At 42.3% G+C, this 19,593-nt stretch overlaps 1 protein-coding gene across 23 annotated transcripts in view; it reads right to left on the bottom strand.

Annotated features, from left to right (window-relative positions):
• sox5 (SRY-box transcription factor 5) overlaps positions 1-19,593 on the bottom strand; it is a 259,914-nt gene that overhangs the window by 92,744 nt on the left and 147,577 nt on the right. For 11 of the 23 annotated variants that reach the window (XM_080491520.1, XM_080491531.1, XM_080491537.1 and 8 more), the window contains exon 1: positions 4,121-4,356. The exons of 1 other annotated variant lie outside the window; for it this stretch is intronic. In XM_080491520.1, coding sequence (XP_080347646.1) covers positions 4,121-4,197 — 77 coding nt within the window. In that variant the 5' untranslated portion in view covers positions 4,198-4,356. Of the gene's footprint in view, positions 1-4,120; positions 4,421-19,593 lie in introns of those variants that run through there. 11 more of the 23 variants (XM_080491539.1, XM_080491540.1, XM_080491526.1 and 8 more) reach the window with 7 other exon arrangements.

The following is a 19,593-nucleotide window of genomic DNA, read 5'->3' as shown; positions in this document are numbered from 1 at the left end:
CGAAGGAGGGAGGGAGGGTTGAGGGTTTAGCATTCTCCTCTGGTATTTTTCTGTCTGTCGTTCTTTCTTTTCTTTTTTTGCCCCCCACCCTCCCCTCCTCTTGCTTCGCTTGCTCTGTGGATGGAGACACGGTTATCAAGGCTCTCTGGGGACAGACAATATGGCCCAGACAATGGCCTCCAGTCCAAGGTGGTGGAGGTGGCGGCAGTGGTGGGGGAGACAGAGAGAGAGAGAGAGAGAGAGAGAGAGAGAGAGAGAGAGAGAGAGAGAGAGAGAGAGAGAGAGAGAGAGAGAGAGAGAGAGAGAGAGGGGCCGGGACAGGGCCACAGGGGAAGAGAGGGGCAGAATGGCGCATTAGTTTGCAGAGCACGGACACTCTACTCAATTACTCCTCTCTCTCTCTCTCTCTCTCTCTCTCTCTCTCGCTCTCTCTCTCTCTCTCTCTCTCCTTCAGACACACACACACACACACATATATACTCCCTCCTTCTTCAAACACACACCCCACTTTAATCTCACCCTTTTAAATGAAGTACAGCGACACTTACACTGGAAGCAGCACTGTTCATTTAAATTGGAAACAAGTTATCACCAGGCCGGGGAGAATTTTGCCTTTTAAAATTGCTCAATTCCCTATGACTACTAAATAAATGTCCGTAAATATAGTATGGAGGAATAAACAAATAATCAAAAAAGGTCATTTTGAAGTGGTAGAAGTGTCAAACTTTTTAAAATAAACACATAAAGTGCATTGGCTGCTATTACAGCCATACAAAATGGGATTATAAATGCGGATTAGCTAATGGGAAAGCAGTGTCACACCTTGTTTAATAGGGATCAAACAGACACATCTACTAATGCCAATTGTTCTCAGATCTTTTATTACTTTACAGCGATAGTTACCTGTTGAGATTAAGATTGCGATTCGACTCTTAAAAACAAAATTTAGATGTGAAGCAACTACTGTGAGACATTTCTGTCAAGTCCTTCGAGCTGCTGATGCCGCCCATGTCGCCGAGCGCCACACAAGCTCTGGCACACTGTATCTGAGTGTCTCCTCCCTAAACCGTTCAAAGTGTTGACACGTCCACTGTTCGCTGCCCCCCCCCACCCCATTCAGCTCAACACACACACACACACACACACACACACACACACACACACACACACACACACACACACACACACACACACACACACACACACACACCCCTATAAATGGAGAGGACAAATGGAAGGGTGTGAAAATCCACCACTGCCTTAACACCACATCGACAGAGACCTCTTCCTCTCCCCTCTGCTCGCCGCCTCCTTTCACTCCCCCCAACCCTACCTCTCTCACACTCTCTCTCCTTCTCTCTCCTTCTCATCCCTGACACTCTCACTTTTCTGTAAACCTGCTTCTTCAACTCCTTGCTCGATGAGAAGGAATGTGTCAGTTTGACCACATCATTTCTTCCCCTTCATCTCTCCATCAGCAGCTCCTTCAAAACGTTGCTCTCTCTCTCTCTCTCTCTCTCTCTCTCTTGCTCCCTCTCTCTCTCGGCCCCTCTGTGTTTTGGTTGTTTTGGCGTTCTCCACATTTCTTTCTATGTGTATATGTCTGTTCTGTTTGTGCAAACAGATGCGACTGTGCTAGCAACGTCAGTGTGTTTCCACTATTTTCTCCTTCAACTGAAAAGAAAAAATGCAACAGAGGAGAGTGTCCAAAGTAACCAAAAGTAATTTAAAAAAAATATAAACAAATGACAAGTGCAATTTAAAATTCAAGATGTCCAATGGAGACAGTTTAAGACAGTCAATGCATTAAGGAAAACCAAGAAAAATATAGAAATAATGTGTCTTATACTGTACATATTAGAGTGAAAAACATTTGTAGGAGTCATACTCGACACCCAATAACAACAAATATGAAATTATTTCTCACATATCAAGTTTTCCTAATGCAAACCATAAAAGAAAAACTCTTCCAACTCTTGTCCGTCAGCTATTTTCAATACACCAGTCACTTCAAGTTGATTTTGACAAGAGAACAATTTCAAAAATAAAGAACAAAAAGAGGAAGAAAGAGGGGAAAAAAAAGAGAAGAGGAAGTGTGATGAGAAGATAAAGAAGAAGCATGGGTGAAGTGAAGGAGGCGAGCGGACACTTACAGAGACGCAGGAACCGAGAGCATCGCAACCACCGAGGCTAGAGCGCACACACACTGGCAGCTCACGCACACTCCGCTCCGCCGAGAGACCGGCGCTCCAATGCACACACTCCAAACACACACACACACTCACACACACACACACACACTTGTGAAACACACTGCTGAATGGAAGATGCCCCTCTCTCTCCTGCTCGCACATCCACACATATGAAGAGCCACACACTCTCTCACACACGGCGGCCAGGAGAGCCACAGTGATGGAGTGCATTACTGGAAAGCAAGAGTTTTAAGCGCTCTCCTCCTAAGTCATTGTAATCCCTACATTTATCTCCATACATTCTGCTTTTCTGTGTAATCCTTTAAATTTTTAATTCCTCCTAGCTGTTGTTATCTTTTTTTTTTCTCTCTCTCCCCCCTTCGTCTCTTCAACCACTTTGCCGGATTGAACGGTTTATTAAAAACACATTTTTTGCCACATCTAAATGTGTTCTTAATTCAAAGGGGGCCCCTGGAATCCCCACCACCACCAACACCACCACATCACCCACCCAACCGACCCCAGTTTATCTCGGAACAAAAGATTAGTTTCATCGGGCAAAACAGTGCGCTGCTTTAATGCAATAAAAAGTCAAGCAGGCGAAGTGGGAGAGACAGGAGTGTGTGTGTGTGTGTGCTCGTTATTAAAACGTTGGGTATTATAACATAATCTGCCTCCTGCAGCATTAGCATCCAACAACCATTATTCCGCAGGCAAAAAAAGAAAAAAGAAAGAAAGAAAGCCACTTGTGTTGACAGTGGTGGAGAAGGGCAAGGTTAGAGGGTTCACACCTCTAAATGAAGCAGGCCTGCACAAACAACACAGCAGCACAGTGAGATTAGCATTAACATGAGGGATGAGAAAAATAAAAACAAAAACAACACCATGTAGACTGACAATGGGATTACAAAAAAAAAAAAAAAAAAGGTTTGCATGTATTGAATTTGGATTAGTGGAATAAATCACTACTAAAGTAAGAAACGGCAGTAATGCGTTCGGTGTAAACACTTCAGATTTAGATGAGAGAGAAAAAAATTACCTGTACACATATGTATTTAAAAAAAAATCGGAACTTTTGATTAAGTGTTTTGAAAGGAGACGATAACGGATGAGAGGAAAAAGCATCTCGTGTCATCCACACCGTAACTTTGTTTACTTTTGCGATTTCCATCAACTTATAAACTCCTGCTTTTCTCTCTCGCTGTACACATAGATAGACAAGGAAAGTAATATAAGAAAAGTAGTAAGTTTAAGAACTTAAGCTTCTTTTTTTTTTAATCACGAAGTTTGTTAATGAAGTTGTGGAGATCCTTGGTAATAAGAACACGCACTCTGACTTTGACGCACACCTCTGTCAAACTTTCTGTTTCACACACACACACACACACACACACACGAAGGAGAATAAACACACTGCAGTGTTGCGATGAGTGTGAGACTTTAATGAAGACAAACTTCGGGAGGTCTGAGCGGAGAGCGGAAAAAAAAAAAAAGAGCGTCTTTTTTTCTGTGCGCGCACGCACGGATCGCTCCGGTCTGCTCCGCTCCGCGCGCTGCGCAACGCTGCGTCCGCAACGAAAGCATCGGAGTCAATCATCAACTCTCAATGACCATCTCTGACTGTGTGTGTGTGTCTCTCTCTCACACACACACACACATACACACACACACACACACACACAAACTCAGTGAGACAGTTGCCCAACACGCGTATTCGCTCCCTCAGATATATTCTGACTTTATTCCCCGTCACACCTCACCCTACCCGGGTCCGGGTCCCGCTCTGTCCTGTCCCCACTTTCGCCTCTGTGTCAATGTGCGCGTTGGGGTGCGTGTGCGTGAATATATACATATATAAATATATGTATATATGTGTGCGTGTGTCAGTGTGAAGGAGCGCGCGGGCGCGTGAGAAAAGCGGCACGTACCTGTTACACTCCTGAGGTAGCTCAGGCTCAGTGAGCATGCTGGAGTAAGGGTCCGTCTCTCTCGTCAACAACAACATAAAACAGTCCGACAATGCTCAGATGAACAAGGTTAGTCTCCCCAAAACAAGACGGGATAGAAGTGATCCTTCAACCTCTCACACACACTGCTGATTCTCTCTCTCTCTCCCTCTCTCTCTCTCTCTCTCTCTCTCTCTCTCTCTACTCACACACTTTCAGACTCACACCCTCCCTCTCTCTCGTTCTCCCTGCCTCCGTCCCTCCTATTCTCCCTCCCTCATTGTAGGCAGTGAGATCTAGGCTCAGCTCTTAAAGGGCCAGCAGCAGCTGAGCCTCTTTCTCTTTTTGCAGTGTGTGTGTACGTGTGTATGCCTGTGCGTGTGCAAAGGGGAGGGGCTATTTGACCAGAGGGCTCATCACTCTCATGCACAGCAGTGCTGCCCCCTTCCTCAAGTCCATTGCTCTCTTTCTTTCTCTTTCGTTCTCTCTCTCTAAATGCTCACACATCTTGGCACAATCAGACAAAACTCCACACACACATACACACACACACACACCTCTGCTTGATAAATCAAACTCATTTGCATTGTTATGCAACAAGATGGGGATCAATGTAAATCAGATTGAAATCCCACCTTTTGCATCTCTAACTTTTCTGTGATGTCATACGTCACGTGATTCTACTGTGAGGATAAATTAGGCAACAAATAATGAATGAAATCTGGAGTCATATTGTCTTGTAATATGAACAGGAAAGCTTTGAAAAAACTTAAACTTAGGATAAAAAGTGTACTATTTCTGCTACTCGTCTATACAAATGGCTTGTGTTGTTGCTTTCTTTGCAAACACCTAGATGACTGTAGAATATCCCAACTGACACTGGCTGAACGCCGTCGGTCCATCACAGAGCAACCACAGATGCACTCCTGGGGAAAAATCTGCAGTCCCAGGTAATCCAACAAGTTTCTGCAAAGGCACAGGTACAACATGCAAACTCGAAACGGAAAGAAAACTGGCCCAGATTCAAGTGCTCACCACCGCCAATTGACTGTTTTAACCCAATAAAGCCTTGATTTCATCACTTGGATGATGAAGCCCCAGTGAGTTTGTAACGTTTCCTTAAAAGATGGCGGGAAGCTGCAGCACATGACTTTGTTTCTTTTTTCTCCCAGTCCGAGTGATTACGAGACAAACACATTTGCGTCAACGGGCTCTTCCGTGGCCTTCTCCGTCACTACTGCTGCTGTAAAATGATAGATAAACTCCTCATAAGATCTCAACACGGAAGAATTGATTTGCCCCAGGTTGGGAATTCATTTGGAAAGTCCAGAAGGATGTAACAAGCAACAGATCTGTGAACCCCGAGTGGTGAAAGGTTAAAATCAGCAGTTTGTTAGCAGCTCCAACGGAACGGTTGTTCATTTTGTGTTTAAAATCCCACTCTTTGTCACTCTTACCGAATGCTTTTCACCAAGCATAATCCAATTTCAAACGTATTATATTTTATATATAGATGGCCTACTAAACTTAATCAAGGACAGACAGGAGACTCTCCGCATACCATAGGTATCATCTTCAGTGACGCTTCGGACTCCATCGTGTTGAATTGGTTAACTTGGATTGTTCCAGTCTCTTTCACTGTCCCATTGGTTCCAGCGTGTTAGGAAAGTGGAGCCGTTTTGTGCTCAGCTTTGATACAGATCACGCTTTTCACATGATTGGCTATGCTAACAGAGGCAGAACAGTAGATGCAAACCAACCCTTGAAATTGACATTAATACGAGGTATTTATAGGGTTAAAGCGATCAAATTCTGACGGCTAATTACCCCGCTACACAATCCAAAAAAGGATATTTCATATTTATCTATTTGTATTCATTTAGTTTGGGACATTATGAAGAACGTTATGACTATTTGCCATCATTATGACTCAACAGTGATCCATATATAAGAGAAATCCCAAATACGGGGTCATTTGCTAAACATTTTGATAATACTGAATTTATGTCAGCTTAATCAATTTTACAATGAATATATTTCCACAACTATAATAGGTGAAACAGCCCAATGTCAGCTCATATAAGTCATCTGTATATATCTATTTTTATTGAGTCTTAACCCTTGTCAACTTTTCCTCCTACAACGCCGCTATGCCCTTTGCTCATTTTAGGGTTAATAAATTTTATTTTAACACAGAGCAGAGTCAAAGATGAGCAACGCATGTACGTCTATGAGATTAACACCTTTCCCCCAGCCACACAGAGTCAGTTTATCTCCAAAGCCATAATATAACAATGGCATGCGATACGACTTCTAACTGATTTAATTTGCTCCCTTTTTTGTTCCTGTTTGGCTTTGATGCGGGGAGATGCAGGCATTTGATTCTGCGACGTACAACACTTTTGTCACAAGAAGACAGCTGAACACATCCAAAAGAGCATATGCTGAAGCTCACATGCATGAATGAACGCATTCACACACACACACACACACACACACACACACACACACACACACACACACACACACACACACACACACACACACACACACACACACACACACACACACACACACACACACACACACACACACACACACACACACACACACACACACACTCACACACACACTGTCACACAAACACTTGCAGAGTATACATATGCAACTTGACTGAAACCTTCGCCGTCAACCACACCTATTGTGTCCTCAGGTGTGTATTTACTAAATGTGTGTGCGTGCACGGACACGCGTGCCGGTCGCGCAAGCTGCCTTCGGCCCTTAGTGCTGTCAGTCACTATTAGGGGTGTGTGGTGTACGTGTCACACATACGGCCAATCCAGCTATTGTTCTGGAGAGCAAAGAGAAAAACGGAGCTGACAGACTGCCACTTCTGTGATACTTTAACACACAAGCTCAGACTCTGACACACACACACACACGCACACACACACACACACACACACACGCACACACACACACACACACACACACACACACGCACACACACACATGCACACACACGCACACACACCACAGTATTAATACAGTAACTGCACATTACAACATGTGTCTGTGAAACCAGAAGCCTCTCAGATGTAGACACTGACAGCTCATCCCAGAGCACCAAGTTTTCACCAAAAGGTCCGTTTAGCAGCTCCTCTGAAGATTTCGATTGTATCATGTAATCTTCCTGAGCAGATGGAGTTTACCCTGTTGTCATGGAAATAGATCCAAATCCAAGTTTCCATTTTCTCAGCACTTTAAGGATGTTTTGTCCATGTTGCCCAAGACTTGAAACTGGGTGCTTGTTCTTGACCTTGAATGATTCAGAACGTCTCAATTCTCACCATGAGGTCAATTTGAGTCCTTTTACTAATTCTGAGCTCCATAACGGCCTTTTTGGTTGCATCGCTTTAGTTTACACCTACAGGAAAATGACATGAAACACAATTCTCTTCCCTTGGTTCACACCTGTCAGGTGCAAATGCTGTTAAAACACGTTCGAAAAACCATCAGAGGAACCCACTGACATGTGGGTTTTAAGAAAACAAAACCACTCCTCTGTGTCGTAACAACCCTGTAGGTTATGACCTGTAACTGCATGTTGAAGACCACACAACTTATACAATAACCATTTCAGACTGGTTGATAACCAGAACTTTACCAGAGCTCAAAAGGTTCTCTGGTCTTTTGTTGACTGCATTTGCACGGTCGTTGCTAATTCTAAAATGACATAAGATGACGTAAACAAGCTTTATTGGGACGTTTGTGAAAATAAATAAAGAGGATTCTTTGTCTGCCCACTTCTCTGCTCAATCACTATTGTTCTGGATTTGTTTGGAGTTGTAGTTTCTAATGCCGACTTGTATAATCGTCACATTTGTGGTCTATTAACTCCAAATAACATGAATCCCTTTTCATTACTGGCAGCACTCTTGCTCTCTGGCTTGAGTCTGGGCTTGGAAGCCTTCCTGTGGGGAGTTTGCATGTTCTGCCTGTGCTTGTGTGGGTTTTTTTGGGTACTCCATCCTCATGCACGCAAGGTCAGGTGGTGACTTTAAATTGTCACTAAGTCTGAACTTGAGCGTGTGTGATTATCTGTGTTTACTCTGTGATGTAGTCATGATCTATGTATTCTGGTTTGTTCATAGACATTTAGAATTGGCTCTGGCCTTTTATTACCCTGATTCAGATAACTAAATAATCCCACATTAACAATACTTTACAAGCCAAAGAATTTTTTTTTTTTCAATTGTGAAAATGTTTTCTATGTGGAATTTGCCCACATTCCATTTTGTATGGGAGTAGCAAATCACTTTGACTGACGTCTCAGGATAGCTACCACTTCTTTCAGGTAAACTTAACTAAGAAAAAACTTAGTTCTTGAAACTAAGCTATGCACCTCCAGTGCATACACATATTTAAGAGAGGATACTCATCCAACCTGTTTTGAAAAGCTGCACCTTTGCCTTTGCCTTCTGTACATCTTTCCGTGTGTCATTTCCCCTGATGTGTTGTGTCCATGTTGCAAGACGGTCAGTGAAGCTGTTACTAAATATTTAATTGCTCAAAATATATGATCCATTATCGTTAAGTCAGATTTATTTCAGAAGTAAGTGAACTATGGTGTGAGTTCGGTGAAGAAATGTATATATCAAGTTTGAAACAAGGTACTTTAATGCTTATGGTTATCCTACGGCAAGCAGATAATCAAGCGAAAAGAACATAAAAGAAAAGGTTGGATAATGCAGTTTAAAAGATGAATGGTGGAAATATTATGATGCTGGTTGCATGATGCGTGCACATTCAGTTGGTTGCACACCCGCGTGAAGCGACAAAAACCACAACACGATAAATACCCAAAGACCCGGACTATCCAGATGTGAAAGGCCCCTTAACGTCTGAAAGAAGCTATTCAAAGACTGCATAACTGGAGTTTATAACTTCCCATGAGGTCCACATACATTGTAAATATCCTCAAATACAGACAAAGCACACGTCTATATTGATTGGCTCTCCTTCTCTCTATATGGCAGCAATATAAACATGTCAATGTCAACAACAATCATCTGCATTAGTTTTCTGTTTACCTAATCTAATTCATGGTCAAATGGAGAGGATACAGTGGAAGGGCCAAATCTAATCACATTCCCGACTAAATTGAGCCCCGATTGAAAACGGCATCTCTCCTTGACCCCGTAAACAGCTGCAAAAGCAATGATAACCTCATTTGTGCATTACAGAAACTTAATTTCACCGTTATGCAGCTGAGTCGGCGGCAACCGGTCAAAATACCAGAGCAGCACTGACCTGGACACACCCCTGTGCCCCCCCCACCCCCCCTGCTAAAGACAGCTGGTTGAATGGTGACGAGGTTTCTGTTTGTCCAATTTCAACTACATGTTCATGTCATTACCATTCGTACAATGAGTGCTGTTCATAGTGGCTTTGAGAGGGTTTTTTTTTTTTTTTCTTTTGCCATGAACCGAGCCATGATTTATTCTGACTTGACAAAAGACAGATAATGCAAATGAACAGTAATTGTGCTTCGTACAGTCTTATGTGTGAAAACGTTTCTCCGGGAGATTGTATTAGTCAGCTTGATGTCAAGGTTTTCTCACAAAGTCATCATGCAACCAAAAGAGTGATTTAAGGCATAGAAGACATAAGTTCTCTTGGAGAACCCCCCCCCCCTCTACCGTCTCCCCTCGCCCCCTGAAGTGTAAGCCATTGTCTGCAGCCAACATGTTCTTGGGAAATATGATTTAACAAGGCCACAGATTGTCATTGTGTTTGGTGAGAAGATGTACGGCAAGAACAATGACAACTGGATTCTTTCTTCAAGGTTGATGCAAGACTGGTTTAATTAGTCAATCATAAAGCCATATTCTAAGTCCTGCCTTTGTGTGTGTGAGAAATATAGAATGAGAATGCATCACAAATCTGCTTTCATAAAGATACAATACAAATATCCAGGAGAAATACCAAATGTGGCTTCAACTACACGACTGCATAATTATGTTTAATAAACAGGCATAATCCATCACAAAACCTTGGAAAACACACACACACACACACACACACACACACACACACACACACACACACACACACACACACACACACACACACACACACACACACACACACACACAATCACACACACACAGAAGAAAGCATGTACACGCCACGCAAACACAGAGTCCATTACAATGAAACTGTTGATGGGAGGCCCCTGTGTCGAGACCCTAACAGCTGTAGTGCATTAGGGGACGGCCATGAGCAAGGGCAGCAAGAGACCGGCAGTAACCAGCCCCCAAAGCCAAAAAAAACACACATTCATAAAGACACACACACGTAGTCACACACCTCACCCACACGTTTTCGCAAACATTCACGCACCATATTATGCAAATGCAGAGACACACACATCGGACACAATGTGGCAAATCAGTAGTTATAGACCTAAGAGGGTTTTCTGTGAAAGAGCAAGATCACATCTCAAAAATGACATAGTTTGCATTTAAATCGGAGAGAAATGAGCATGCAAGGGTTTCTTGAATATTGCTGAACTGCGACGCTGTGAATCAAAGTTCCGCGGGATGAAGTAGTTTAAAATTTGGCAATGTTTTCGAGATTTTCAATCATGGCCATTCTTGGCAAGACAGGAATGGTCAACAACTCAGTTATAAATGAGTGACTGATACTGGTGATTTTTAAGATCAGCATCCCAACAAATTTGGATTATTGGACTATTCTGCCATGGACTACTTGTCTAATGTCAACGATTAATGCCCTGCAATGACAGAGATAGCGTTTTACTTTGCGAGGCAGAGATCAAGGCTATAAATATCACAAAGAGCGAAGAAGCAGAAGAGGACTTTGTGTCTGACGACAGATCAACAATCTCAATTACATTAGGGTGTGTTTGGTCCAGTTGAAACTGATCCTGGTACGTTCGCTGGTTTGTTCAGTCACTTTTCAAAGTGTGAACGCTGCCATCTCCACTCGTGCCCCTCATAGGGCGTTTATTGAAATGAATTAATTGTTTTGCAAATATTTCAAATACCCAAAACATTGGTAACCTGGTGTGGATCAGAGTTCCCCAAAACAAGTAGTTGTTCGCACAATAGAGCGCCACAGAGCTTTCTCTCTGTATGAATGTTCGGGATACTATGCTATTGAGGTAAAATATTTCACCCTCGTGTACTACATGAATGTGTCTTCAGTTAATGGATCATCTATTCTACCCAAAACTGCTCAAGAAGATGAAAGTTCAGATACTGTCAGACTGAACAAGAGTTAAGGTAAGGGGCCAAAACTGAAAGATTCACACTTTCATGACTATTGATTAAAACTCTGATTTGTTAGGCATTTTAGTTCAGTCCAGTGAGGCTGCTATAGGTTTAGATTCTTCTTTAATCTGTTTGCCCTAATCTACATACTATTATTGAATGTCAGTAATTCAGAGCCAATAGTCATATTGTCTCTCCTCTGTTGTTTTTCCAGTTGAAAAGGGATTTTCTTCCCCTGCACGATTACTTGTGTTTGACAGTTTATTTTGCAAGTGCCTTACAATGGTGCTATACAAAGAAGACTTGATGAAAATGAAAATAGAATCGGACTGAATGGACTGATACTTCATCAGCAGATGTGGTGTGATCAAACTTCAGAACATCTCGAGGCCTTTTCATCAAAGTTGGCTAAAATAGTGAGCTTGACAGTGTTATAAAATTAAATGACCTAATAAGTTGTTTGTTCATGCTCTCAAAAACAACAAATGAAAGCATTCTTTTCTGTCTTACTTATCAACAAGACAAGATCTTTTGTCCTTTTCCCCGATCACAGATCAGAGGGGGGAAAAAACAGTGTTGCGATGAAAGTTAAGCTTCGGGCGTAAATATAATTTGGTTAGGTTTGGAGAAAGATTGGTATTTGGACTCAATGGAAAGCATTTAAGGCTCGGATCTTTGACATCACAGTTAGAGAATAAAATGAGTCCAGTTATGGTCAAGTCGCATCAGGTTCATCCAATTCAATTCCAGGGCCTGCTAGAAAGAATGTGTTGGTTGAACCCAGACATATGTCCTGTGGTTGGTATGGATTAGTATAGACTGTATAGATCGTGACAACAATCTGAACTATTGTCTTGAAGGATCAGTTCCTCTCTGATCAGGTGACCTTGCTCTTACTCTTACTTAGGATCCGATGATATGCTGCCCCAGCATGTTGGCTTCTGGTTTGGGCCAATGAGATGTGGCTGTTGTTTTCCTTCTAGTCCTTGAGATATTTAAGTCTAAGGATGCTTTTGGAATGTTTTCTTCTCCGTCAGGATCCGTTTTTTGGGGGAAAGAACGGTGAACTGACTACAGCTCTTCTTCTCTTTCTCATGATAGTTACCTCCGGCACCTATGGGGCTGAAATTTTCGCATGAATACACTAATGACACAAACACACACAACAAAGGAAAGACGGCCAGATGAAAAGATTGACTCGTGTCTGAAGAGCCACGACAAAGGTGCAAAGCTAAAAACATGCAGATAGAAGATAGAGCCAAAAATAGCTGTGACGTCTTACTGTCACTCCGGAAAACGTATGCTATTGACTGTGATGTATCAGATGCCATGTTCTACGTTGCATTCTGCGAATCTTGCAAAAATACGAGATATGATCAACAATTCAGAATTAGGCATGATGACCTGTGGTGTGTGAATGCCCCCCTCCACGTTTCTCACACACACACACACAGCTTGTCTCAGGGTGAGCTCACATATCAATACTTGTGGCATCTTTTCTTCTCTCTCCCCTCATTCCAGGAGGAGAGAGGAGAGGCCAGCGTGGAGAGGCACAAGCCCCTGTGAAGTGGCTTTATCGTGGGAAGACACGTGCAGGCGGAGGACTCCGTCTGAAGGCTGAGTGGCAGGCGGCAGAAGCCATTAAGATAGAGCCGCTATCTCTTGCTGCCAGGACCCTCTTAATACAGGCAGGGGCTCAGGCCGCCGTCACGCACACACACACACATGCACACACACACACACACACACACACACACACACACACACACACACACACACACACACACACACACACACACACACAACACACACACCTTCTCTCCTATGTTACTCCAACCGACATGGAGTGACATGGATGTAGACATGTGCGTGTTCATTTACACTTACAAGCGACTGTTTCGCTTTATCTCTGTTGTCTAGTTCACTGTTGTGGACCCATCAATCCCAGCACAGGCAGAAACACTGAACAGATAAATTGGCAGGTAGAAACCAGTGGAGAGACAAACACTGGTGGTATCTGTCGGGCTCACCTCAAAAGTGTTGTCAGGAAAAGTGTACACAACATTTATCGTCGTGGATAAAACCGCTATAACCAATCCTCCAACCCAAGTGAACTTCAAAGTGTCATTTTATATGCTTAATTCTTCTCTCCGGAAAATAGGAACAAATTTAGTCTGACACGGTTTACAGTGCTACTTTAAGTTTTTTATTAAAATTTTATTAAAATTGTTTTACCTCAACCGCAGACTTGAAGAAACATCAACAAGCCTAGATTACAAACTGACTAAATGAATTATGCTTTAAATGGTTGTATATCCAAAATTAAGGTTAAGAAGATCAGAGGTTTTTAAAGTCCAGTTTGGATAAACGTGACATACCCCACACCCCTGTCCTTCACTTGCCTCGCTTCTTGGCTGAGATCCTGATTGTAGGTCACTGAATCTCCAACTAGCAAATTTAGAAAGTTTTTTTTTTTTCCCCCACAACTTGGGATTGCTACATATTTTATATGATAATGAAAAAAAACATGTGCAAAGTTCAGAAATTCTTCATGCTAACCAGTGTTAGAGGCGACGCTGGGTGAATATTAAAACTTTTTCTAGGAACGACCGGGTTGACAGCTTCAGACCACATCTCGACATTAACCAAATCCCAACTGTGAAAGTGACATTTCCTCTCTATCCCAAAGCCCAAAGTATCGTCACTGTGATCTACTCAGCAACAGACCTGTCCTGTGGCAGTTTCCAGGTGTGTCGAAGTAAATGTGACTAATGGTCACACTCGTCAAGTTTGTCTTGATCAAAACAACTCCCTGGTGTGATGAAACCATCCAACAAACAGACCGAGAGTGTCTGAAAATGTAATTTAAAGTTTGATTGTAATCTGACAGCAGACCGCTTGTAGTTCGACTCATCTCCACGTTTTTAAAGCTCTAAGTTGGGATAATACAATCATAATAATCCAACAGACAAGACCATTCTGGAAGTTCTTTGACAGAGCACAACAGCGGCAGCATTATTTCGGTTTACATCTTATAATTACATGATTAAAATATACTATAAACTACAAGAACCGGACCTTCAGTGTGAGAAAAGCCCAAGTGATGTAACTATAATGACGGGGCCTGTGCAATTTAAACGGCCTCGTACGCTGTGGAAACGCTGCATCAGTTGCCACGTTTGTTTTGTTTGACTGACATCACCGTTCATTTCTTCAGTTTTGATCTCCTCCTCGGTGTTTCTGGACATGGAACGCACATGCGGTGTGCACGCTATCGACCTTTTCCTGCCGTGCCTCCACAGCGAGCGCGCTGCTCTCACCACTGTGGCAAACAAACGCACGGTAAACAAAGCTGTTTTCCTCGCCGACAATGGCTGCATGGAAAATTAATTACCGATCTGTACTCTTTGTGCGAATCTTAACTCATTCCTAATTAGCTCCTCTCCTTGAAAACATCAAGTCAGTTAATTATGGTGCAAGGAAAATAGACTGTTTCTGGTGTCACTTCTTTATTAGTAATCTTCGGTGCTGTGAGAGAGTGAGCGGCTGCAGCAGACAATGCGAGAAGTGAATGAAAGGGAGTCTGTGTCACAGCGGGGTTAATGAAACACTAGCCTGGGAAGATAAATAAAAAGTGAATGATTTACAACAACAACAAAAAATGACCAGACCACTTGGACACAAATATGCACATACATACACAAAAAAACAAAAAACAAAGTGTCAACAGAAAAGCAGACAAACTCAGACTGCAATAGTCCTGCAACACAGACAATAGAAGACTTATTGAAGGATTGTTTCTCTTCAGAAACCAAAACGTTAAAGCTGATTAAAATCCATCTGCGGAATGAATTAAAACATATGGAATAACTGTTGGTTCTAAGCAGTACACGCACGAGATTTTCGCTTCTAGTTCTAACATGAATGTCAGAATGAGATGAACGCTGGTTTTATCCACCAGGCCCCTACTGCATCCCAGCGTGATGAGAAATGCCACCTATGCAGTGTGCGGTTTGTTCGGTTTAACCCTCTTCTATACGTGTCCTTTAAAGGTCAAAAGTCCTGCTACTTGTTGCTAAGAGATGTTCTGATATGGCTTTAATGCTATGCTAAATGGACTGTACTTATAGAGATGGCTTTTCAACCTGAAGCCTCACAATGCTTCTAATTTGCCCACACACAGACATTCACGCACCACAGCGTTGGTCTGTTCATTGGGAGTGACACAAGGTTTAGTGTTTTATTCAGGAAAGGCAAGACAAGTGAATAAGAAGCTGTGACACACACTTGTGAAAAATGTGAAATAATAACCATGTTGATTATATAGATTTACAGGGTCGCTTATAAGCTTTGGCTTTCTATTGATTAATCTCTATGGGTATGCATGGAGATGGTTATATCTCTTCAACTTTGCAAGGGAAATCTTTACCTGACATACATGATGATCCCCATTGCTTCTAGGATGGCAATAAACTGTTAGTCTTTAGGAATCCTTTTGTCTCCTGGTTGGTTTGATTTGATTGACATTCGTTTGAATACACGTCACCATACTGTGCTCAAGAAGCCCTGACCTTTATGGCCCACTTCCAGCAGATCCAAGACGTCTGAATGAACATCACACACAACGTGATGTGTTAGATTCTGTCGCATTCCATAATATCAACACAAATTGTGACTAAGATCTGTACGATCTTACAGAGTTGGTTGAAAAACCACTGAGTATATACAAATCCCACAAGTACATTTCTTTCAGAGGTTAAGAATTCTGTGGATCTGCCTTTGGGTCAAAGTCCTAACATCACGCAAAGCGTGACTAAAATACAAGACTATATTGGCTCATTTGGTTTCAGCTGAGAACTAAATCTGGGATTAGAGGATGATCCACCTTGTCATACTTTATTTAAAAAAAGAAAAAAAAAGAAGGCATCCGAGACCTTTGTTGTTGGATTCCTACCATCTGTGCTTTAGTGAACTATTGATCTTGTCGCAGTCACAATGGAGTCAATGACCGGTCGGGTCATTGTGAGTTGATCAAAAACAAAGTCAACTATCAATGAATTACTCTCTTCTTTGAAGTACAGCAAAAAAACACACACACACACACCAAAAAACAATTGATCTTGAACTTCTGAGACAAACTCATTTTAACTTCTACATTTGTAAAGATTTTTAAGATTTATGATGGCTGGGAGCCACTGGCATTGCAACTTTTTGAAAATGGCTCAGAAGGTGTAACTTAAAAAAAAAAAAAAAAGAAGCTCTGACTCTGCCTGACGTGTAAACAATGGAAAACACAACTTTTTGAGTTCACCTCTACTGCGGACACTTTTCTGAAACACTGCACATGTGCATCACAGCTGGAGTAAAAAGCTCTTCTGCACAGTTAAAAAGCTGTCAATTGAACCTGTAAATGATGAAATATGTGCAATTATGGTCAATTACACATTTAGTCCTGAATTTTATCTAAGTAATTTGCACATACTAGTGTTATTATTTTTCATTTTGTGACCTTAAAACCCCTTTTACTAAGTGGCCTATAAACGATTGTGTTGTGTGTTTTGCAGTGACAGTGAGAGAAGGTGGCAACTTTGATAGGTTGAAGGTTTTGATCTTTCTGCCAACGGGAAAAAGACATGAATTACATCGTGTGCGCCAAATTTTTGAAAGGTACAACTGGTCAAACTGTGAGTTTATTCCGGGTCTGACCGCGATAAGGAAGAGCACACATCTTTAAATATGAAAATACAGCAGATTATCACTTTGAGACTCTCTGAGTGTTGTTTTTATCCCCAGGAGCTGATGTTCTCCCTCTCCCTCCGCCTTTATCGCAATCTCCCCCTCAGTTACTATCTCTCGCCCTCGTCTTCATTCTTCCCCTTCTTTCCATCCACTAGCAAACCCCCCCCCCACAATCTCCCCCACCTCAAAGCTGTCAGGGATGTTGCCTCCTTGGGTCTGAGGCTGAATGGGGGGATTTGGCACCGTTCCTCCTCTCTTCTGCTCACTGCTGCCGTGTTTTTTTTTTTTTTTTTTTGTTTTTTTTTTTTTTTAAGAGCACATGTTTATGCACCAAATCTCTGCACTTTGTATTTCTCCACGTCAAGGCACGAGCTCAGCCCTGGATTGATGCGGCCTGGCAGCCCCCTGTGTACTTGCTCTGAGGGAGAAGGGGGACGACGTGGAGAACAGAGAGAAAAGAGAGAAAGAGAGCATAAGGAAATCTAGAGTGAAGAGGAAATGATTTTCTGATTTTCTACACAGGCTTTGTGGTCCTGGAAGGCTGTTTATATATGTGTGTGTGTGCTTTTTAAGTCCATTCGCAAGAACAAGAGAAGAGAAGATTGTGCTATCCATTGCCTGAGGGCTATGCTGAGCCTATATATTTAAGCCCCCCAATGTTCCTTGCTTAACAATAACGCCTACTAGTTTTAATTTAATTCTGTCATTTTTCTTGAACTAAATAATCCACTTCCATTTTCTATGTCACAGCTGGAAAAATAAATCTTATCGCATAGCAGACTGGGTGTGAGGTTTGACGCTTAGAGTTTTTCTTGCCGCTTTCTCTTTTTCATCATCAAGGCTGTGTGAGACAAGGAACAATGGAGACAGAAGTGCGTGTGCACGTATGTGTCTGTAGATGTGTACGTGTGCGTGTGTTTGTGTTTGTTTGTGTGTGTGTGTGTGAGTGTGTGTGTGCGGCTTACAGAAGGCCAGGTAGGCCAATAGGACATGCGTGAAAGCTCTCATGCTACCTGTTTTGGTGTTTCGGAGTATTTTAACGCTGGCACGGCCGCACAGGCGAGCAATATGTGTGCCTGTTTGATGATGGAAAGAGGGTGGATTGAGATAAGTCGGAAAAGCTAAACAAGATGCTAAAGTGAGACGCGGACAAAGAATAAAAAGGAACGGAAGATGAAGAAAATAGTTGAAAATGTGGAGAGAAAAAAAATGGCACGCACACACACACACACACACACACACACACTCACACACACACACTCACACACACACACACACACACACACACACACACACACACACACACACACACACACACACACACACACACACACACACACACACACACACACACACACACACACACCCACACACCATGGGAATAAAGACGTTGTGGCTTCAGGTTTTAAAGCTACGAGCCAGTTGGACCATAGCCACTGCAGTTGTGGTGAGCTTCCGAAACATCTTACAACCCAGCAGCCTTCGTAAACCAGCGTGCAGTCTACACCCACACACCGTCATTACCAGACCACAACTCACCACCTTTTTTATAGAGGCTATTTACATCGGATTTCAATAATGGGGAAATGGACTGCCGGTGCAGATGCCTGTGTTTGTGTGTGTGTGTGTGTGTGTGTGTGTGTGTGTGTGTGTGTGTGTGTGTGTGTGTGTGTGTGTGTGTGTGTGTGTGTGTGTGTGTGTGTGTGTGCTCCTGGTTCAACCAAGGGCCGTGAAACATTACCACAGGCATGTCACACATTAGGGAACGGCTTTTGAACACATTCTTTAATCTGCATTGTTGGGTTCTGGTGTGAATTGATTTCATAATTAGTCTTATTTAGAACTTGAGGACGGGCAGAACAGAATAGTCTTTTCACACCTTGGTGTGTGTCTCGAGCCACTTTCACACTTGTAGTTTTAAAGCTGAGAAAACAAAAGTGTATGTATTGTGTTTTCAAGTTTTACTTTTATCTACATACCCAAAGCTGGATGCATAAAGCAATGCAGAAATGTGTAAGACTTTCTTCTGGTATCATCATCATTGATAGTGTGTACTGGCCTTGAGGTTTTAGAATCAAGGTTGTGTTTGGAGGTTCAATAGTCGATGTGTCACTATAGATTCCTTATCAAGGAACCAACAGCTCCTAGAGTCACTGCACTGCTCGCATGTGCAGTTAGGGTGAATTATAGAAAGGATAGTTTAAAGGCAAACACCCATGAAGTATTTTAAATCCAAAAAAAAAAGGTTATCGGCTCACATCAAAGTGAAAATTGAGTGACGTGAGATTATGGATTTGTAACTTACCCTTTTTAATATTATCTACTTGTTTATTCAACACCAAAGTCTAAATTAACAAACTTTTTAAGATACCAACAACACTGAACACGTTTTCAACTTGATTCCTCATCAGTCTCCTC

The sequence above is a fragment of the Lipophrys pholis genome, assembly GCF_963383615.2.
Source record: "Lipophrys pholis genome assembly, chromosome: 22".
Taxonomy (NCBI): domain Eukaryota; kingdom Metazoa; phylum Chordata; class Actinopteri; order Blenniiformes; family Blenniidae; genus Lipophrys; species Lipophrys pholis.
This window is presented reverse-complemented; position numbering and strand designations above follow the sequence as displayed.